The sequence below is a fragment of the Xenopus tropicalis genome, chromosome 6 (genome assembly GCF_000004195.4).
Source record: "Xenopus tropicalis strain Nigerian chromosome 6, UCB_Xtro_10.0, whole genome shotgun sequence".
NCBI classification, from domain to species: Eukaryota; Metazoa; Chordata; class Amphibia; order Anura; family Pipidae; genus Xenopus; species Xenopus tropicalis.
Genome location: NC_030682.2, coordinates 45,412,781 through 45,436,283, shown reverse-complemented (window position 1 = coordinate 45,436,283; position 23,503 = coordinate 45,412,781). Strand labels below are relative to the sequence as shown.

The 23,503-nt window shown below is 36.7% G+C and overlaps 1 protein-coding gene across 1 annotated transcript in view; it reads right to left on the bottom strand.

The window, feature by feature from the left end:
• Nucleotides 1-23,503, bottom strand: part of kcnh8 (potassium channel, voltage gated eag related subfamily H, member 8) — a 148,555-nt gene that overhangs the window by 3,961 nt on the left and 121,091 nt on the right. The window contains exons 11-16 of the mRNA XM_031904503.1: nucleotides 22,978-23,227; nucleotides 21,254-21,468; nucleotides 13,654-13,692; nucleotides 7,861-8,207; nucleotides 2,431-2,537; nucleotides 701-780 (exon numbers count right to left, since the gene is read on the bottom strand). Coding sequence (XP_031760363.1) covers nucleotides 701-780; nucleotides 2,431-2,537; nucleotides 7,861-8,207; nucleotides 13,654-13,692; nucleotides 21,254-21,468; nucleotides 22,978-23,227 — 1,038 coding nt within the window. The remainder of the gene's footprint in view (nucleotides 1-700; nucleotides 781-2,430; nucleotides 2,538-7,860; nucleotides 8,208-13,653; nucleotides 13,693-21,253; nucleotides 21,469-22,977; nucleotides 23,228-23,503) is intronic.

Below are 23,503 nucleotides of genomic sequence, written 5' to 3'. Positions count from 1 at the left end.
TCATTGCCCCCACCGCTAATGACAAGCGACTGGGGCAATTACAAAGAAGGGGGACTAGGGGTAGGCAGGAGAGGCTCTTGCCTGGCACCCCCTAATCGTTGCACTCTAGGCAGCTGCATCTTCTTCCTACCCCTAGTTTTTATTCAACCTTTGTCTTTTGTAAGGTAAATGTAAAAATAGTTTAATTTTTTTCCACCTCATGTTTTGTTCATTCTGCTTCCAGATGAATAGAGTAATGTAATAAAAAATGCTACTTTTCTATTCACCCGCAGTAGCCTATAGAATTCAACAGAAAGTATTACTGGTCACCTGCTTAAAAAGCAAACATCTAACTGGTTGCTCTGAGCAAAATGTGCTCCCTCTATCACTCCTTAACTTAACTAACTACAATATGGGGGTTAAAAAGCAGGGTAATACATGATTTTAGAATACATTTAAATGTATACAAATATGGGCAAATATAATTTATTAACAATCATATTGCTCTATATTTCAGAAATACAGAGAAAGCTTATATGCCTTGGTTGTTTCCCCATATTACACTCCTGGTATATAACGTTGTGTGATGGAATGCCAGTTTGGTTACATTTAATTCAGATATGCCCCTCTATTAAAATGCATTAATTATGTAAACATTTTAGAATTTAAGCAATGGAATTTCTCTTTAGAGATTTAGAAACACAACTAATAAACACTTTACCTCGTGGTTTAATCGACCTATCTGTTGTTTTGTTTCCTCTGCAGTAATAAAAAGTATTGCTGGGTTAAAGTCAGAAACCTCTGTAAAGAGAGAATCAAAAGGTGAAAACAACTTTGTAGCAAAAATATATTAAAAACAAGTTTAAAATACAATCTTTTTACAAGAAATATGTTATTTTCACTGGTCTTCAACTTATTTTATAATTGGTATTTTTTTTTCATATAATGGGAGAATGTATGAAGAACCTGTTGCCACTGAATCATTTTACTCTGCCTTGTTTACCAGCCCTGAGTAAATCACAGTCTAGAAACTGCTGGTTAATTTGCCTTGATCCATATTCTGTACTGTTTCTGAAACAGCAACCTGTCGCTCTTCATTCTTTCTCCATACAGAAGTCGGGTCAGATTTTGATAGACAGGTCAGTCTAATACATCTTTTAGGGGAGGCTTTCCCCCAATTTCCATTAGAGATGGTTATTTTGTAAGAGTTAGCTCTAATAAATCTTCTAGGTAAAGGGTGATACCCCCAAAGGGTGTATTAGACCTAACTTTCAATCAAAATATGACTTTACCTCCTGCATGAAGAGAGAATAAAGAGAGAAAGATTGCTGAGAGGGAATAGTGAAGAGTAATGTAACCCTTATTTGGCTGTAAAACAGTCAAAACCAGGTTAGTGTAGGTTTAGAGCATGGGGTACATGCAACTCAATCCTTCAGGATGGGCCTTCGCTAATTGGAAGTAACCAGCAGAACCAGGGGTGTAGTGTTACTACAACTCACTGTAGCGCTGAGCAGTGCAGAATAGCAGAAATGGACCCCAGAAGGTTCTTTCAGTTGAACAATAGAACTGATTTATTGTCAAAAATCAATGTGCAGGGTTATTGCATATACTCACATACAGATGTTATATGATAGTAGTACTCTGAGGACAGCACAGAGAGGATGCACACTAGTTTATCCCACCTCCTTTACAGTCTGAGCAGGGTAAATGCACCTGGTCAGCTTGGCACCCCTTTGGAAGCAGTATAGGATAGATACCTCAGTCCTCAGGTTGAATACCTCTAGCTTTAAGAGTCCTACAGCTGATGGTGGATCAGGGTTTAGATACTGCCTGTCTCCTATGTCTTAACCGTGGCCCTATGCTGAGGAAACAGTGCCTGTATGGAAGGGTACTTCCAGCTACTTTACCTTGGTGGAGCCAAAACTGCTCTTGCTTCCTTCCCTCTCTATCTCACTTTCCTAGAAAGTGCTCTACAAGAGTAACTATCTAACTGGTCCTTCATTCACAGGGTCCCTGTCCCCAACTTCACTAGAGTATAAGATGGCTCTAGGGTAAAGTATGGCTTTACTGGGGCCCTGTTGATCCCAGGCTCAGTGGACCTTCACCTGAGACACAGAGGCAGCCAAAGAGGAAGACCCACCCTCCTGCTAAACACTATATGAGAGTACAAGAGGTGTGGTCAACCCAAATAACCAATAAGGCATAAGGCAAACTCTAAACTAAGGAAGTAGTAGGGTTTAAAGCCATAGGGGCATATTAACCCTATGAGTCCCTACAGTAACTTGAATATTTCAGAAACAGTACAGGATTTGAAATGGTGAATTTGAGTTACTTTAGCGCAAAAAAATGTAAATCATGAAAATATATCAAACTCAAGCTGATAAATCTCCCCTTTATTGTATTAACACATACAGTAGCTCTATGTTAATAAACACATATAAAGAACAATACCTCTTATAGGTTGCCCTAATCGAGCTTCTTGTCTCAGCCGATAAGCTTCAAAATCAAAAGCTTGACCTTCATCATTACTGTTATGATCTTCGATCCCATCCACAACTCTGCCAACAGATATAAACAATCAATTAAGGGTTTTTCATTGTCTTATAATTTAATTAAATATATAAATACAAATAGAGAAGATAATGCTATATACTGTATATTTATATAAAATATTACTAAACAGCTATTTTATTTTGCTTATTTTAAGATAACAGTTATGCTCTCTGTGAGGTCAAAGAAGCATTTTGCAACTAGGGATAATTAGGAAGAAATTGCTGGTAATGAGGTTTCTCTTAACTCTCCAAACTCTAATTAAAGTTAGAATATATCATATATATTTTATATTCAATATATCGTATTTGTATTCTTTCTTTCATTTAAACTGTGCTCATAGGCCCCTTTGAACAACCTTTATAACAGCTCTTGGGCAACAAATACTATTCATCACCCAAATCTCACTGAAATTATTTGCAAAAATGGTTTTTAAAATTACATGTGAATCAAGTTCAGTCCTCACTAAGCTTAAAGTGAATCTGAACATTAGCGATGAGCCAATTTTTCGGCAGGCATGGATTCGCAGCGAATTTCTGCATTTCACCATTTGCGAATTGTTTCGTGAAACTTCCGGGGAAATTCACAGCGAAAGAATTTATTGCGTGTAAAATATTTTTGTTGCACGTAAAATTGGGCGCGGTTGTGTCAAAAAAGTGTGCGTCGTGTAAAAAATGTGCAGTTGCGTAAAATTGGGCGCGGGCGCGTAAAAAACCGTGGGCGACAAAAAAACGACACAGGCGTCAAAAAAGACGTGGGCAACAAAAAAATTGTGCAACAAATGTGTTTCACTAATTTTTTGCCTTTTCGCTAATTTTATTGCCGTTTTGTGAATTTTATGGCGAAGTGAAACGGGACAGATTCGCTCATCACTACTTAACACTGCAATGATGGTCTTTGCTAGAGAGCTACTGAAAAATCGCATGGACATTCAAATGGAGTTAAGTATCAGTTAAGCACTAACAACCCTAAGGGGCACATTTACTAATCCACGAACGTCCCGAAAGTTACCGAATGCTTTTTTTTTCGTAATGATCGGTATTTTGTGATTTTTTCGTAAATTGTCGCGACTTTTTTGTAGCGTTCGGATTCATTCAAGCTTCAGTATCGTGACTTTCCTTGGGCCAGGTTGGAGCTGCAGAGTGCCATTGAGTCCAAGAGAGGCTTCCAAAATCATGCAAAGTCTGAAAGGTTTGCCCGCCGTTTACGAGCGCTCAATACGAAAAAGTCGCGTCAATATACGAGCAAATCATAACGGCTACGAAAAAGTCGCGACAATTCGCGCAAGTCGCAATGGCTACGAAAAAGTCGTGACAATTTACGAAAAAGTTGTAACGACGACAAAAAAATCGAAAAAAATACGAAAAACTCGCAATATGTTTGTTTCCAATCCAAATTTTTCCCATTCGGATTTGTGGATTAGTAAATGTGCCCCTATGTGTATGTACCAACCTTTCAAAAACAGCAATGGATAAAAAAACACATCCTCTACCCCTAATTTACATACGCAACAAGTGACAATGATATATCTGGCTCCAATCTTCTCTAATAATGTGCAAAGGGATTGTATACCCTCTGCCACATCCTAGTAACAATAAATCATAATCTAACATATGCTGATTTATCCTTCCTCAAGAGATAAGCCCCAATAAATATAAACACACTTATGTACCAAATAAGGTAATATTAGAGCATCCAAAGGGAAGTGTAAATAGAAGGCCACAGCAAGATACCTTGGGAAATAGTTCATTGCAGTCTTTGTAGTATAATCAAAAGCTGAACACAGTGTCCCATAGTACACCGTTATCAATCAAACTGCAAAATAATTTATATCACTATATACTATATGACTTTTTCATTAGAGGCCGCCCCTTTAGATTAGAGGAACGGAGTTTCCATTTGAAGCAGCGTAGGTGGTTTTTCACGGTGAGGGCAGTGAGGTTGGGGAATGCCCTTCCTAGTGATGTGGTAATGGCAGATTCTGTTAATGCCTTTAAGAGGGGCCTGGATGAGTTCTTGAACAAGCATAGTATCCAAGGCTATTGTGATACTAATATCTACAGTTAGTATACATATTAGTATATATAGTTTATATATGTTAGTTTATAGATAGACACACTCTTACCAACCTGTGTGCACTGGGATTTGGTTGGAGGGGGTTGAACTTGGTGGTCTTTTTTCAACCTAACTTAACTATGTAACAATATAGAAAGATAGCCTTATTGTTAGTGATGAGCGAATCTGTTCCGTTTCGCTTCGCCGAAAAATTTGCGAATCTTTAAAAAGATCCGCGAAACGGCGAAAAATTCGCGAAACAGCGAAAATGTCGTGCGACAAAAAAAATTTGTCGCCCGCGGCTATTATTTTGTCGCGCGGCTATTGTTTCGTCGCCCGCAGCTATTATTTTGTCGCGCGGCTATTGTTTCGTCGCCCGCGGCTATTATTTTGTCGCACGGCTATTGTTTCGTCGCGCGGCTATTGTTTCGTCGCCTGCGGCTATTGTTTCGTCGCGCGAACGATCCGATACTATCGTTAAGTTATCGTAAAGTTGATGGTGTGCGAACAATCGTCGGCCCACTAATCGACCCAACATTATCGTCCCCAAAATCGATCGTCCAGGTTTAAAAATTTTAGTCATTTAACAATAAAATCTGCCAGTTGGTGTGAGTGTCAGACATTTGTCTTCGAACGATTGTTCTCTGCACATGTCATGATTGCCAGCAGCGGAAGTCAACAAACATAAATAAATAAATACCACTTCCCCACGACATTGGATCGTATGTAGATGTACGATCGTACGTATTTTACGATAATGATACAATGAAATCTTTTGCAAATTATCGTTGCCCGTGGATGGCATATCGTATGGAAACCCGATCGCCATACGATCGTTTGTCGATATAATCGTTCGTCGCACAACGAGTGAAATCACCTCGTGTATGGGGACCTTTACTCACTACACCACTAAGAAGGCTATCTCTACTTTATTTGATGGCAGTTTGCTTAAAGACTTCTTCATGCAACATTTAGAAGACCATAGGGCATGTTAATGTTGCACGGTATTTTAAGTGAAGAATGCTACAGCATATTCATATTATTTTAGGACATTATTTTTTATATCACAGAATATTCTAACTACCTGTGCAGAATCATGTATTAAAGATTGGACAAATGGCAACAGCATCCCAATACTTTGCAAGTATGTAAGTCTTTATAAAGTGGTGCCTCTGTAATTATCTTACAGCTGCAGGCAACATCATAGAGCCCAGCTGAATATATAAACTGTAATGCAGTACATAATGATACCAACACACTGACTGCTCTGTGTCTTATATTCTGTGACAGTTTTGCCCCCTTTGCTAACTGCATTTCAGTTTTAGTTGATGTTTTCAGCTTGCCTTTTATTTGTGAAAGTTGTCAGTCAGAGAAACTGGCACCATTTTTGTGTAATTGCCTTAGGCAGAGTAACCAGGTCACAATCTCTGTTTCTAATGTACCAAGACACAGGGAGCATCTTAGCAGATGAGACAGCACTATTAATAGAAGCAGTTCATCTTGTGCCCAACTATTACACATAAAAACATAACATTCTGCTGATCCCCACAAGTTACAGAGCTGAATTGGGATTAATGGCAGATGAATACGTTGTTGCAGGGGAAACACAGTCCCAACAATGTAGCATCGTAAAAGAAATGAATTTCTATTGCCACATAAATGTCAGATAAATGTGACTTGCAGAGTACACAACAAAATTAAAAGTCAGAACTTACATAGCATTTTTAAATTTCGCCAAGGCTGACATTAATATAATAAGATATTTATTATTTATTATCTTGCCCATCACCATCTATTAAAAATAATGAGGAGTGCCAGAAACCCTAGCAACTAATATGGTTTAAATTTCAACTAAAAAACAGACAAACAGAGAAAAGCAAGTAATTGATTTTCAGGTTATCAAGTGTACCTGTCTCCAAGGCTGACAGAGAGAACTAGTAAGGGCTACCAGCACTAAATTCAAAGAAGAAGTGCCATTTATTAAAATAGAAAGTAGATTTCTGCCCAGCACAACTCACAGTTTAAGGGGGTGGACAAATTACAGATGGATAGGGGAGGTTAATAAGTGCAGGTATTCAAAATAGACTATATTGAATAATGTGCAAGCATTCCAAGAAGGAAGATAGTATAGTTTGACAGAGAAAAATAGGATGAAATTTCAAAGCCGAAAAAAGAGAATTACGTTTTAAAGCTGTTAATGGAAATGAAATGGATTTACTGTAGATAAAAAATGGTGACTTTTTGAGGAGCAGAAAAGACATCCAGGAACAGATGGGGCCAAATGAAAAATGTGGTAAGGTGTGGCAAAGAGTTGGCTATTACAAATAATGGAAGATAAATAATTCTACTGGTCCAGTCAAGTTGTCAGGACCTGCCTGTACTGGAACTCTGGACTCTATGTTAGGCAGGTTCTCCATTACCTCACTGAGCCACTGGAGACCTTGGGCATCCAGCCCTGAACATTCTGTTAACCCCTCTTCTTTGCTTCTGTGTCTATGTTCACCTTCTCCTCCCTTAATTAGCCCAGGTGGTTGCAATCAGACAATTAAAGGGCTTTATAAGCCTGTTACTAGCAACCCCTGGTGGCTTGATCATTGAGCCCTTTTGCGTTCCAGTGTCCTTACCTGCTTGTTCCAGTCCCTGTTCCTGCCTGACTCCTGCCCGCATACCTGCCTGATTCTGTTACCTTACCCTGTTCTACAACTCCTGTTCCTGACCTCTGTTTGATCTCCCAGTATTGACCTCGGCCTGATTATTGGACTTTCCCTGCCTTCTGCCTGCCTTTGACCACTGCCTGTTATTCCGGACCCTCCTTGTTTGCTGCCAGTCCAGACCCTCTGCCTGCTTTCCGGATTTGTTTCGACTTCTGCCTGCCTCTGACCACTGGCCTGTTGTAAGGACTTCCATATTTCTTATGCATATTTTTCATTTAATAAATCATGTTTCAGCATCATAACTTGTTTCCTGCCTATCAACAAGCGCATACCCCCTGTACCCATATTACACGGCATATAAGCTCCTACCTGCCAGCCACCCACCTGTGGCTGCTCCTGACACAAGTTTAGACAAAGCTAAATACAGATGTTTGCAATTTCACTGACTATTTGAAATGTGTAATGCTTTAAATATATACAGTATACATGCATAATAAATAGTTAATATAATAAGGCCTTGAGGACCTGCCATGATTTCTCAGGACTGCTGTTTGCGTTACCCTAAATGACTCTACCGGAAATATTGATTCACATTTTCACAGAACAAGAACACTTAAATCACCTGGGACTTAAATCCGGAGGACCAAGGCTTGTGACAGTTGGCAGGTTAAGCATTAAGTTATTTTCTCGCTTTCTGCTGTTAAGGTTAGGTTCATTTTCCTGCCTTGCCATTGTTGAACTTGGATTGCATGTTCTTAATGGGGACTTAAATGGAACTGTTCCTGGAAAGGATTTCAAATTAATCCCAAGAGAACTATTACTGGTGGCAGATTTCTTATACTTTGAGGCTGTATTCCGAGTATGAATTGAAGAGGGGGATGAAGGCTCATCCTCTTCAGTGTCTTCGTCTTCATCTTCCACAATTGATGATAGTCTATTATTTATACTGCCATTGCCCCGAAGATCTGTCTGAAGGAAAAAAAATATAGAATGGTAAACTCAGATGAAATTTATTATGTTGTTATCTGTTTTTAAACACATAGGGCATTATAAATAATGCAAATACCATGGAGATCATTTACTGAGATGAATACACCTGTTTATTGATGACGATAGAACTCTCTGTCTATTTGTGCTACATTTTTTTTCCATTTCTACAGTATAGTTTCTGTGGTTTTCATTGTGTCACATTCAAAAGGTTTGTGTATTGAAGATCTAAGTAGATAGTGTGCTGATCTTAATAACACCCACAGCTGACATGGGACAGATATACCAAAAAGTTTGCAAAAGTGAAATTTCACATCTATTAATTCAGTTGTTTGGGAGTTCCATTTAGTTTCAGCCCCTATTTTTATACGGGTGTGGGATCTTTTTCCAGAATATATAAGACCTGGGGTTTCTGTAATGTGAATCAGCATGCCTTAAGGCTGCCAAAAGCACATACAAATTAAAAAAAGACAAGAGGATTATTTTGCCATCAGTATGGATTTGTGCTAGTTAATTTGCTGTTTAAGATATTGAATATTGTTACAGAAAAAAGCATATAGAGAGAAAATGTAAAGGATTGTTTTCTTCAATAGTGCACTTCGGGAAATTATCCAAATTGCAGCTGTCCAACAAGCTAAATGGTCACGTGTTGTCTGATTGGACAATCTACCTGGCTAGCCAGATCTGATAAGCAAAAAGAAGGACTTGCTACATTCCCTGAATTTCGCAACTGTCCATGCCCCAGCCACACGTCAAGAAATGGCATCAGAAGGACCAGACTATGATCCAGTGGATTTTGTCAAAACTACCCCCTGAGGTTATTCTGAATGCCTAAATACTGTGGCAGCAAGGTCAAAATTGGACAAACTGCTTAGTCAAATTTCTATTTAGTGTGGAGGTTAATTTGTGACCTGTGATAAAATACAAACACTTACATATTTGGAGATCTTATGGCAATAAACAGTGGTTTTACTTGCTTATGCAAAATGGTAGAATATGGGACAGCCTAAACAAGGAATTGTTATACATTCCCATTCATTATTATAGTATTAGCAGCCAGTGACAAAACACTGGAAGGATACAAATACCGTCAATATTTCTTGAAATGAATGTCAAACACAGACATCTTGTGGGGAGGGGTGTAAGCAAGGAAAGAAAATATTGTGTAGCCTAGTGAAATAATAGGTAACTTAGTGCTAAAATCATTATTTTTAATATATTCTGTAGTGTACCAATCATATTACATTGTATTCTGGTCTAAGAACATTATATATATTTATATATATATATATATATATATATATATGGGTGCAGAGAGGAGCACAACTCCTTTTAGGATTCCCCTGAAGAAGAGCACTGTTTGTGCTTGAAATGTTGGATTGTTTGTAATACAACTTTTTTCTATATATTTTAAATATATTATCTTTCCCAATGTGTGCTGTACTCTGTCTCTCTCTCTCTCTATATATATATATATGTACAGTATATATACACATTGTAGCAAGTTCCGGAAAAGTGATTGTGGTCTTCTTTGGACACATTGGACTTTGAACTTCTAACTCTGCAATTTTAAGATGGGCCATGGTTATTTTTTTAGCAGTGAAACCTTCCTCTTTCTGGAAAAAGCAACCCATCCACTGCTGCAGCCAAGTAATAAAGCAGCTACCTGAAGGGAAAACCAGAAAACTTGTGGCCTTACAGATTGAAGGGCTCACCTATTTTGCTTCATTCACTCCAGGGACAATGGGCTTCACCTTTACTTTAAAGAGGTTGTTCCACTTTAAATTAACTTCTAGGGGCTGATTTACTAACCCACGAATCCGACCCGAATTGGAAAAGTTCCGACTTGAAAACGAACATTTTGCGACTTTTTCGTATGTTTTGCGATTTTTTCGGATTCTGTACGAATTTTTCGTTACCAATACGATTTTTGCGTAAAAACGCGAGTTTTTCGTATCCATTACGAAAGTTGCGTAAAAAGTTGCGCATTTTTCGTAGCGTTAAAACTTACGCGAAAAGTTGCGCATTTTTCGCATAAGTTTTAACGCTACGAAAAATGCGCAACTTTTTACGCAACTTTCGTAATGGATAGGAAAACTCGCGTTTTTACGCAAAAATCGTATTGGTAACGAAAAATTCGTAAAGAATCCGAAAAAATCGCAAAACATAAGAAAAAATCGCAAAATACCGATCATTACAAAAAAAACGCAATCGGACTCCATTCGACCCGTTCGTGGGTAAGTAAATCAGCCCCCTAGTATAATATAGACATTGATATTTTGAGACAGTTTATAGTTTGTCTTCATGTTTTATTGTTAATGATTTTTTCAGTTATTTAGCTTTTTGTTCAGCAGATATCTAGTTTGGTATTTCTGCAGCTATCTGGTTTCTAAGATAGGTCTTAAGGTCTGGTTGCTAATTCCTAGCAACCAGGAAGTAGTTAGAAAAAAACTGGAATAAGTATAGGAAGGGGATTGAATAGGAAGATACAGTAAGTTACAGAAAGTAACAATAACAATAGAGTTGTAGCCTCACATAGCAATAGTTTTGCCTACTGAGGTTAGTGACCCCCTATTTGAAAGGTAGAAAAAGTAGAAGAGGGAGACAAATAACTCAAAAAGTATAAAGAATAAACAGTGATTAGTTGCAAAGTTGCTAGGAATAGGGCATTATATAACATACTAAACGTTAACATAACCTAACCACCTAGTACAACCTTTATGTTGAACTAGGCAAAAAACACTTTTGTTCCTCACTGCTAAATTGGAAAAACAAATAGAAAAGGAATCTGGGTGAAGCCTTACCAGCTTCAACCTGTTTGTGCTTCTTTTACAATATATATATATATATATATATATATATATATATATATATATATATATATATATATATACACACACACACACATATATACACATACACATATAACATACACATATACAGGCAAACACACGCACCCAAACAATCTACATGTAATTAACCTAATTTTCACAGACAGAACTACAAAGCTGTTTTTAAGACTCCATTTATACATTGTAAATAGTCTCATTACCAAAAATTCCCATAAGAAATACAAAATCATCATAAAATTCAGAACTGGCCTGCGTTCGCCCATTATTTATGCAAATTGGTTTAGATGAGTTATGAACTCCGTGGGGGCAAAGCCTAATACAAGGAGATTAAAAAATTAATTTTCAAAAGCTTTGTCAATATTCTGTAAATAATCACTGTTAACAGTTCTTTCAACTCTTTAAACTACTGAAAAATAATCCAATCACCTCTTAGTTGCTAAGAACATATATTGTACCCATCCCACCTAACTGGGCATATAAGAAACATCTAGGTGAAAAAAACACAGTATTAGGGCTCCCATCACATGTCTTTCCTACTGAACAGACAGTAAAATAGGTATAGCTTCCTATGTACATACAGTCATGGCCAAAATTGTTGGCACCCCAGAATTTTTTCCAGAAAATCAAGTATTTCTCACAGAAAAGTATTGCAGTAACACGTTTTGCTATATACATATTTATTCCCTTTGTGTGTATTGGAACAGAACAAAAAAGGGAGGAAAAAAAGCAGCTGCAACACTATATCCAACAGGTGAATTATTGTGTTTTGACAAATGAACTTCTATAGACCATAAAAGAGCTTGTGCTGAGATACTGGATAGGTATGGAGAATGGTACTGGTAAGAAAAAAAGGGTAGTCCTAAATCTAATTACTGGTTGTAGTTCTTCTGCCTGTGTGTGCCTGAATCCCTCCGTAGGGAACATTCACTAACTCTCTTTAAGAAAAAGCTTAGCTGTTACCTTCTGGAGCACTAAAACATTATTTTGCCCAGTCCTGCGCTTAAGGGCAAATGCCCATACCTGATGCACTCTTACCTTCCAGTTTGTGCCTGTATGTTACCCAACCACTTAGATTGTAAGCTCTACGGGGCAGGGACCTCCTTCCCACTGTGTCCCATACCAAATGGCACTTATATATATATATATATATATATATATTTATTTATTTATTATATCACTTGTCCTCCCTGTGTGTAATTTTGTATTCTGTAAGATTGTACAGCGCTGCGTACCCTTGTGGCGCTTTATAAATAAAGTTATACATACATACATACATATGTGTATGTGTGTGTGTGTGTGTATGATAACTTTGTATTTGTTCTAGTATCCCTTAGCATTAAATCAGCAGGTAGCAATTACTGACTTCTTGATCTTTAATGTTACAGCACGTTGGTGTGCCAGTTGAACAATGCTGCCTCCCCTAAACAGTCTCCTAAACATATGTTGTTAGTAAGGGTTTGCCAAAACTGTACCCCCAGGATCTCAAGCTTTTGCGCAAAAGTTCCCTGTGGGAAAATTCGGCACGCAACAGAAAAAAGTTGCACGCATCAAAAAAAAGACGCTTCAAAAAAAATTGTTGTGCTCGTCATTTTTTTTGACACGCTGCATTTTTTGTGGTTCACTTTTTTGTTGCTGTTTCAAGAATTTTTTGATAACGTTTTGCAAATTTTTCAGGAAGCTAAACGGGACAGATTCACTCATCATAGGGTGTATTTAGGAAATGCTACTTCTTCACAGGATTAGTTTGTAACATTGCATTTATGAAGGATATTGGAGAAAAATGTAGAATGATATGAAAAATAGCAGAGGGTTAGAGTGCCTTACTAACTGTTACCCAACAATCTCTAGTCTTTTAGTAAGCAGTTGTTTTATGCTATTAAAAGTTCAAAAATAAAGTCAAAGTAAAGGGATCTGCAGCTGTTCCACTAGATCAAAATAAAGAGTTTGCCGAGATTGAGATTGAGGCAGAACTTTGGTAGTGTTACAGGGCCCCTCACTAGCAGATGCATTTTCACAGGGAGCCTTGCCAGTGATTTGTGCTAAATATAAAAAACTGAACTTAAATAACATTTTAATGACTATTTGACCATAACCATTTTTCCTTGAGAAAGTCAGGAAGTATCCTGCAAAACATATTAAAATGAATAAAGAGGGTTGAGTTAACAATGGGTACACAGAAACCAAAAAAAACGGCCGACTCATAGGAGTGAAGTTCATTGTATTGTGACCCTGGCATATTCTGGATGGACTTTCCCAGGAGATTCACACAATTTCTTACTGGTATGTGTCTTTTAAAATGAACTGGTATTAAAACTATTTTATACACACTATGGAACTGCAATTGTTGCCAACAGAGAAACAGAGAAACGTTATGTGTGCCATAAATCTATTAGCATGATATTGTGCTTACAGCATGGCACAGGTACATGTAGATAAAAGCTCCGTGCTGTATCTATGAAGGCACATTGTATGGCATCAAATGGCAGGCGGCCTCAGACAGGATTGCAGTAAACTGTCATAAACCAAGTGTTTAATCCATGTGCTATAAATAATAACAATTGTAAAATGTACTATACCTGTGATAGTGTCGACTTGCAGGAGAGTCTTGACATTCTCTAAACATGGAAAACAAAGGAAAACCCCATGTCAGTATATCTTATCGACATTAAACTACTTTGTGAGGTCTATCATTTTATAAGGGGCTGGTAGTAAATACCATAGTATATAGCAGAATGATCTTTTTAACATGTACAGTTTAACATTTACAGGTTACAATATAGAGTCAGTCAGGGCAAACCTGAGCCACAGACTTTGCACAGTATTTGTAGTCAATATATGGCATAAGTCACTTTCAACATTCCTTCAAATGCATTTCATCAGGTTTGCATTATGTTCTACATATACTGAGAAAATTGCTCTAAACTATTCAAATGGGAGCTGCCAGAACCAACTTGATTAGCTTGAACCTAAAATGCGCATTGCAATTTAAAGAGCAAGAAATGATTCCCTGTTATATGATTGCAGGCTCTAATACAGCCATACGCTTCTCTTTACTGCTTTATATTCAGCTTATTATCAGAGATACTGATATGAAATGTGCTGATTGCAGGCTTTTGTGCTTTACAAATCCATCATTTTATTTGTGCTAAGACAGCCCTTGATAGCTTTAAATTTCCTGCACCAATTATTTCCACCTATCAATTACTGGCACTTTTCATTCCTATTTCTTGGACACTTTCCGCTTAGAGATATTCAAAGTGAGAATCTGAAAGGCACGAATTCACATGTATTGCTCGATATGGGGGAACAAATACAGTGTTACGCAAACTGCACAGAGCCAGGATGTGACATTTTGTTGGATGATACATTTCAGCTCAAATGGAGAAACTCTGTACTATGATACACTTATTCCTTACATGTTCAGCGCCATTGTTGCTTCTACTGGTATTCAGGTTTGGTGTTGTAATTGTGGCATTAACTATTGCACCAACAAAATGCACCATTGTATATATTCAGGCGTAGATTTACTGACATAGGGAAATAAATTAAAATATATAAACGTTCCACTATTTAATTTTTCTAACAAGGGGGAAATTTTGTCTAATACGGGCACAAATTCTAATATATATAAAAATATAAAAATAAAAATTCCCTAAGCATATAAGTGTTCAGCATATAAAATGGCTGCATGCTGCAAACATTTGTATAGTCATTTAAAAATCACTTTGCATTTCTTTATCCATTGGTAAATGTCGCCTAGACTGACAGCTGAGCGTGAAAGGAACTGTTGGTTAGTTTTGGGGCAGATTTGGGGGAATCCAAGTACCTGGTTGAAACAAATCTGGACCATTAAAGGGGTTTTAAATCCAGCTATGATGCTGTCCCCCTGCGCCCCTAGTTTTGCTGTAGAAGTTGTTAAAAAATGTAATTATAGATGAAGGAAAATTCTCCAATGAGCATTCTACTGACTAAAAACCTCATTATAAGTGCAAGAGAAGAGACCAACGAGAACACTGATTCCCAGCACTATGCCAGGCATCTTGCTGTTATCTTACATATAGAGATAATTATGTCATTTTTCCCTTCATATGTCACTGGAATGAGACATGGGGATAAAGGGCAGACTTGTTCAGTGCTGGGAAACTGTGCTTAAAGCTCCCAACTCCAATTGTAGGAACAAGGAACATGGACCCAGATTATACAGATCAGCTGGGATTCTTATTGGAGGATTTTTTTGCATTTGAATGCAGCCATTGGCCCTGGAGATTTAGGGAAATGTTTAGGAAATGTTTTATTGTGCAATATTGCTTTAAGAATACAAACCTGATGTTGCTGGACTACAGCTCCCAGAATGCCACAACCTTCTTATATGTTACATTATTCTGGGATTTGTAGTCCAGTAACAGCTGAGAAAAGTTTGGTTGAGAAGTGCAGTGCAACAGGGTTCAGTACCCCTTTAAAATGAAGGTGACTTAGCATGATGTGATCACATAAATTGACGTTACCCCTGAATTATGCTAATTTGCATATGCAAATTAGGAATTGATCTGGGGTTGGTCAATACTTGTGTGAGATTCGGTATTCTACCAAAAAAGTGAGTGCATCTCTAATTACAATTAAAATGTTAAGTTAAAAAAATCAGGTTATGAAAATCAGAGATGTTGGCAAACACCTAGCACAATGCTAACAAAAAGGTTGAATGTGCCAAGGGGAAAAAGAAATAAATGGCAAAAGCATATAGCAACAACTTTAAATCTCCCCCAAGCCTATTGAAGGGCAGGTACTCCTCTGTGACTGTGATTCAAATTGGGATCAAGGGCATGAGCCCCGATCTCACCTGGTTACAAGCAGAACCACTTTTTCTATTATTCATTTCTATGAAACAAGTTGACATATAAATGAATTTGTACATCTAGTAGCATAACTATTACAGATACAAAAAAAGAACACAGTGTTGGAAAGTTTGACACCGCACTGCTTTATAAATAGCCCTGGGGTATCCTCTGTCCTAATTTTTACACCAGTACCCTCGGGAAAACGACGTGCGACACACTCTGGTACAATACTCGGAGATTCTTTCTCAATTCCTATTCTTTCATTCACTGTCCCATTTCTATGCTTACAAGATGTAAATAGTTATTCAAAATTGAATATACAGCTTTCTCTCTGCCTAATGTTTGCACAGAGGAATGTATTTCTCAAAATATTCTATTCAACATAAAATCCTAAGAATGTCTTGTTTAAATACAAATACAAAAAATCATAAGAACTGTTTGCAAAAACATCAGAATGTATTGCTTTCTCCCTGCCATCTACAGTCCCAATGGCTCCTCAGCATCCCTGAAGACTTGTGCTAGGTGGATTGAATGAGATGTGTAGGTTCATATTTAAACCCCTTAACTGCAATAAATACAGTTTGCAAATAGAGGTAAGGGACCTGTTATCCAGAATGCTCGGAACCTGGGGTTTTCTGGATAAGGAATCTTTCAGTAATTTAGATCTCCATACCTACTTACAATTATTTAAATGTTAAATATTCCCAATAGGATTGTTTGCCACCAGTATGGATACATGCAGCTTAGTTGAAGATAAGTACATTTGAAAAAAATCATTGTTTTATTAAAAAAGAGTCTATGGGAGATGGCCTTCCCATATTTTGCCTTGGGTAAGGAATCTTTGGATAACAAGTTTTTGGCATAACAGGTCCCATACTTGTACTACATGATGTATTTACCCTCTTTATATCTTTCTACAGCTAGTTTTGTATTCCTCTTTCTCTGTTTCACAAACTATGTAGCTATAACATTTCAGGGGGTTTTATATGCAGTTCTGAAGCCAAGGTAAGTGAGAATTGGGGAAAAAAAAACCATCTGTGAACTTTCTATCATTATTGTTTCTATTAAATTAACATCTAGCCCAGCCTGGTACATTTGCCATGGAATGTTCTATGAAGTATGAAACTGAATATTTAGTATCCAACACACTTAAAGAGATAAATGTCTTCAGATCTAGGACAATGGCTGCCTATATCATTATTCTTTTGATGTTTGCAGGAAACAAGTCTCTTATATCTTACATTTCAGAGTTTAAATCAAATCTTAAAAACAAAAAACACAGCCACGCACAATGAAGAAAATAATGAGCTCTATTTTTATATTAAAGAAAAGCGTCTTCCCAGAAAACACAACTCCCCAAATCTTTAAACAAGCTCTTTCTAAAGATCTGACATTTATTGATGTTAAAAGAAGGCAAAACATTCATCTGAATCAGCGTTATGTTTTCCCTTCAGACTTCATTATGCTTTAAAGAATGACAGATCTAAGTAGTGATCCCATGAGCCTGATTTTCCTTCTCCTAGGATGTTAATTTAGATTAAAAACATTTAATATCCTAAAACAGAAAGGGTATTTTATTATTTTAGGAATGGAATATATATAAATGTTTAATGGATTGTTGTAAACACTCTAAAAGCTCAAGGTTCATTTATCACTGAGTAGAAATTACAGAAAATAATTATTGTGCAGAATCAGATAACGCAAATGGTTTTTAAAAACCACAGTAACATTTACAGAGAAAGAAGGATTTGCATCAGTGATGTAGTACAGGTATCAGACCCCTTATCTGGAAAACCATTATCCAGAAAGTTCTGAATTACGGAAAGGCCATCTCCCATGGACTCCATTTTAATCAAATAATTCACATTTTTAAAAATGATTTCCTTTTTCTCTGTAATAATAAAACAGTACCTTGTACTTGATCCCAACTAAGATATAATTAATCCTTAATAGAGCCAAAATTATCATATTGGGTTTAATTACTGTTTAAATAATTTTATCAGCAGACTTAAGGTAGGAGATCCAAATTATGGAAATACTCCTTATCTGGGAAAACCCCAGGTCCCGAGCATTTTGGATAATGGGTCCCATACCTGTAACATTAAAAAAGAAATCTGTTTTTAAATGTATTGATATATATATGAGTAAGGATTAACTCTCTTTTTCAATACTGAATTATTAATCCTAGAATCCCTTAATTTGTGGTATCAATTTCACTCACTAATCTGAGAGGAATTCATTAACTCAGAAACTTTTTTGCAAAAATCGAGCAAGCTTCGCATTAAACATAGGGACAGATTTATCAAAATGTGAGTTTAGGGCTTAATACATAAAAACTCACCCACCTTCTATTCATTCCTATGGGATTCTTTTAATGTGTATTTATCAATTGGTGAATTCTAGTGATGAGCTAAATTTTTCACCAGGTTTCGTCAGGTTTTGCCACAAAAAAACAGCCATAGAGCCATGGCTGTTTTGTAAATGGGACAGATTCATCCATCACTAGTGAATGCTAACTTTCACCCACTGATAAATATACTTCTAAAAATACCATAGGAATGAATAGAACGTGGGTTTTTATGTATTAAGCACTAAATATACATTTTGATAAATCTGCTCCATAGTAATAATGTGGAGTCAAATGATGTCTGGGGCACATATTACACATGGATAACATGGTAAGAGGCAAATGTATTTGGGGTAAAAGTTGCATATAGAGCATTGGATGTGGGGCAGAAGGGATAAAGTGGAGCACATCATGGGGGTCATGTAGAGAAGTACCAATATGAAGTACAGGCTAGGTGGCAAAGTTTGCAAATGGAGCAGAGGCCGGGGGGCAAAAGTTGCATGGGGTGTGAGGCAAAGTTACACTAAGCACAGGGTGGGTGGCACAGAGTACACATGGAGCAAGGTGTACAAGGTGCACAGGATGCAAAACTGATGTATGGTTGTGGCAAAATAGTCAAATTGCACACAGAAAGCAAAACTGCATTTCAGGTATATGCTGCAAAGAATTCTACATAGGGCACAAAGTAGAGGCAAATGGTTCACATGAGACACATGGTACAAGTGAAAGGGTGCACTTTGGGCACAAAGTCATGGTAATAGGTGCACAGGGGGGGAGCAAAAGGTGCTGAAATTTTTCTGATTGGCATCATTTATAGAATTAGGCATAAAAGTAAGGTGTCATCCCAACTCTTTTGACACTTCTGCACCATGTAAATTGCAGGCCACCCTGGAGCAGTAGGTGGCTGTATCTCTGGGGTTCCCACAGCAACCTGCATCCATAGGTGCAATACTGCTCTGAATAGCAGGCGCTAAGTGCAAATATACAGAAGTGAATAGAGTGCAGATCGATGAAAGTACCTTTAATGAATGGGTTTTTATGCACAATTAACCTACAGAGAATTTTGCAAGCCTGTAACTGCACTTACGGTGATAAATGATCCCCAATATTTAAAAATCCAGATGATTTTTCAATTTTATGATAACTTCAAATTCTTAGTTTTGCAGTCCACATAATGACAAGCTTTAAAAGTGTACCCACACTGACAAGTTACCATAGAAACGTAACAGGGCCAGTAGCCTAGCAGCAGCTAGATTTAACCTAATTAAGTTCTGTTATACTGTCCTGTATTCCAGAAAAATGTAAAGATGCTGGTTGACTTTCCATAAAAAGCTACAATGTGAAATGGTAAGAATTTATCTCTGTACCTGATACAGAATCACGTGGACCAGTTTTTAAACTGGTGTAGTGCAAATAATGGAGAGTTCTATTCTGGGCATGTGAATATTTTACCATTTTGCTGAAAATGGACTCTGTTGAAGATGGTCTTCCTGAAACCCGGAGCTTTCTGGATATTGGTTGTCCTGTTATTTGATATTGGTTAAGTTTTGCATCGTGTCAGTAGTCTGTTACTTTAAAGTGTTCCCATTTAATATATTCTCTTACTAATGCCTTACTGTGTTATAATTTAATACTGACTTTAAGACACTGTTGTCTTGACTTTATAATAATACCCTTATATTTTATATGTTATACAGTATTGTATAGTTATATTATATATATTGTTATATATATATATTGTTATATATTGTTATAGTTATATATATTGTACAGTTATACAGGTTGTGCAGAATGCCTTTTTAGTTTATATTAATACTTTTTGTCATTAAAAGAAACCAAATAGTATATAAAATTGCATAAATTACCTTTAATTGGACGGTTAACTAAGCAATATCAGCACAGAGAAGAGCAAGAATTTTAATTTGATGATTAGAAAAATCACCCTTTACAATTATAGAAAAATATTTATAATAATTTTCTATTGTTAATTAAACTGATGAGCACATGTTTAAGATAATTCTTTGGGGAGATTAATGTTTTACCTAGGTAATCCTATTAACACATAATAAAAAATGAAGCAATGAATAATCAGCTGCTTGATACATTCTAAACACAATATATTCTTTATATACAGTATATAAAAATTTACTATGTAGAGTTGAATGTTGTGGTCAGATATATTTGTGCTTTAATTCTCTCCCAGATCATTTGCTAAAACAGTAACCTAGTGCAATGGTTTAGTATCTCTTGTGATCCAGATACAGGTGAGTAAAATAATTTGGCAGGGTATAGAAATTTTAGAGGTTGTCAAATGAAAACCAGAATCTCAGTTATAATGTGGTCAAAATGACAGGGTCCAATTAACTAAACAGACAGCCCTGTCAAATACAATGGCACACTCTCAAATTTGGAATTTCAGCAGCTATCTGATTGCTAGGGTCTTGTTAACCTTAGCAACCAGGCAGTGGTTGTTCACTTTTAATTTATCTGTTAGTATGACAGAAGACATTAATATCCTTAAACAATTAACACATTGTTTTTTATTTTATTTTTTGTGGTTTTTCAGCTATTCAGCTGTTTTATTCCACATCTCTCCAATTTGGGATTTGAGCAGTTATCTGCTAGGGTCTTGTTAACCTTAGCAACCAGGCAGTGGTTTATATAAGAGACTAGAATATGAATAGGAGAGGGACTGAATAGAATGATAAGCAATAAAAAGTAACAATAAAAAAAAATTGTAAGCTCATAAAGCAACAGTTCTTCACCTAGTTCTTAAATATTTCAAATCTATAAACAATGAATGATGAAGCCCAACTGCAAAGTTGCTAGGAATAAGACATTTTATCACATAAAAACGTTAACTTAAAGGTGAACCAACCCTTTCAATCAGCATTTCTGGCTGGGTTTGTCAAGATATCTGAAGGCCCATCAATTTGGAATTTGTTATTTTGAAACTGGTAAAGTGCGTAACTGCGTCTAAGATTGTGTACTTACATCACTTTCATGGCCTTCCCTCAGATTGTACGTAAGATCTTGCTGTATGTGTTCCACAAATGTATGTGCATATTCAGGATAAAAGTCCAGCACTTCATAAAGGCCTTTAAGAATAATACACTGGAGGTCACAGTAGGTCAGAGCCTTTACATCTGCATTTGTTTTGATGACTTGATCTTTAATTGATAAGTTTGCTCCAATAAGGTCACCTTTTCCTGTAAGAAAAAGGAAATTTAAAGAAAACAACCACAACCGGCTAAACAACAGATATATGAAAGCATTTCAAAGGATCAAGTCAGTTATCAGACTGTTTGTTGCTTGAAGTAAAATGAAAAAGCTCATTTTATTACTGAGTTCCAATTCACTGAACTGTATCATACAATTTAGTAACCACAATTATATCATGGGTATTTAATGCACTTAACTATGTAAATAAAACCACAATCATAAAAGACAACAACATGAATAAGAAAATTTCATCTATGACGGTCTATCTTGAAGGGGTTTTGCTGTTAAAGGGCACTATACCACTGCATTTTGCAGCAGAAGTCTGCAGTTATGTGTAGACACTACAGTATAAGAAAGGAGATATCCCTTTAAAGGTGTGATGCTGTTGGTACACATCTCCTTGCCAGTCACGCGTCGCAAGCAAAGGGACTATATTCACAAAAGGAGGGAATAGACAGGGAGCTTGTGAACATCCTAGGGGTAAAACACTGGATACCACCCTCAGAAAATTCAAAATGTGGGCTGAAATTCAACAGTCCGGCCTCAGGTTTATTTTCTGAAAGTTACTGAGCCTGATAAAAGAAGGGTCAGTTTACTCTTTTAAACTAAGGACTTCTATATTTATATAGGATCCTTCCACCCTCATCAGAAGCTTTTCAAACTTTATAAATGCTGATGTGTGTTTAATTGGTGAATGTTGCTTCTAAACAGGATTCTTTGTAAAAAACTAAATATTTGTGCATTCATTTTTTTTTAATCAAAATAATTATTAATAAGAACATTCATTTCACCATATATTTAAATTGTAAATGCAGTACAGGTATAGGACCTGCTATCCAGAATGCTCAGGACCAAGGTTATTCTGGATCAGGGGTCTTTCCGTAATTTGGATCTTCATACCTTAAGGGGCTGATTTACTAAGACACGCATTCCGAGCGAATTGGAAGAATTTGATTTGCGATTTACGATTTGCGCGAAAAAACGCGAGTTTTTCGTAGCCATTCCGAAAGTCGCGATAATTTTCCGAAAAAATCGCAAAATACCGATCATTACGAAAAAAACGCAATCGGACGCATTCGGCCCGTTCGTGGGTTAGTAAATGTGCCCCTATGTCTACTAAAAAAAATCTGTAAAACATAAATTAAACCCAATAGGATTATTTTGCACCCAGCAAGGATTAATTATATCTTACTTGGGGTCAAATACAAAGCACTGTTTTATTTTTACAGAGAAAAAGGAAATCAATTTTAAAAATCTGAATTATTTGATTAAAATGGAGTCTAAGGAAGACTGGCTTTCTGTAATTCGGAGCTTTCTGGATATCGGGTTTCTGGATCAGGGATCCCATACCTGTACCAGTATCCTGTATGCAGTACATATTGGCAAACTAATATGTATGTAACATCTAACAGATTTGTATTGTGTCCATAAGAAGAACTAAAAATGTTTTGCAGGAAACAAAGATTTTCACAACGCCCGTTGACAAACTGTTATACCTAGAATTGCCAGCACCATTCCATCCTTTAACACTTCCATAGAACCTGAGCACACCAAATAAATTGCCTGCAAAGCATCTCCCTGCCGTAGAAGGTACTCCCCAGGAGCACAAAAGGAGGTTTTGATATGTAGAGACAAAGACCTGAGGCATCCGCGACTAGCGCTTTCAAAAAGGGATAGTTGTAGGATCTCCTTGTTCAAGTACATGGTGATATCTGAGCGCAGCTCATCTGGAAAATCTTTCAAAAGCTGCGGAAAACAGGGACTGAATTAATGAAATTCAGGAAAACTTTTATGCGCAATATAAATTAAGTGTGTCGTGTATGTTTCAAAACATAACCTTAACTCAATGTATTATTGTAATGCAACATTGTGCTTTAATAAATCCACCCAACAAAGTGTCTTGAAGTCTACTTTCTTTAATACCAAAAGCCTTTTATGTTGCTTTTATGAATGATAAATGGGTTGACTTATTCATCACCATATGGTCCTTGTATATGATAAACAAAATAAGCTCATGATTTT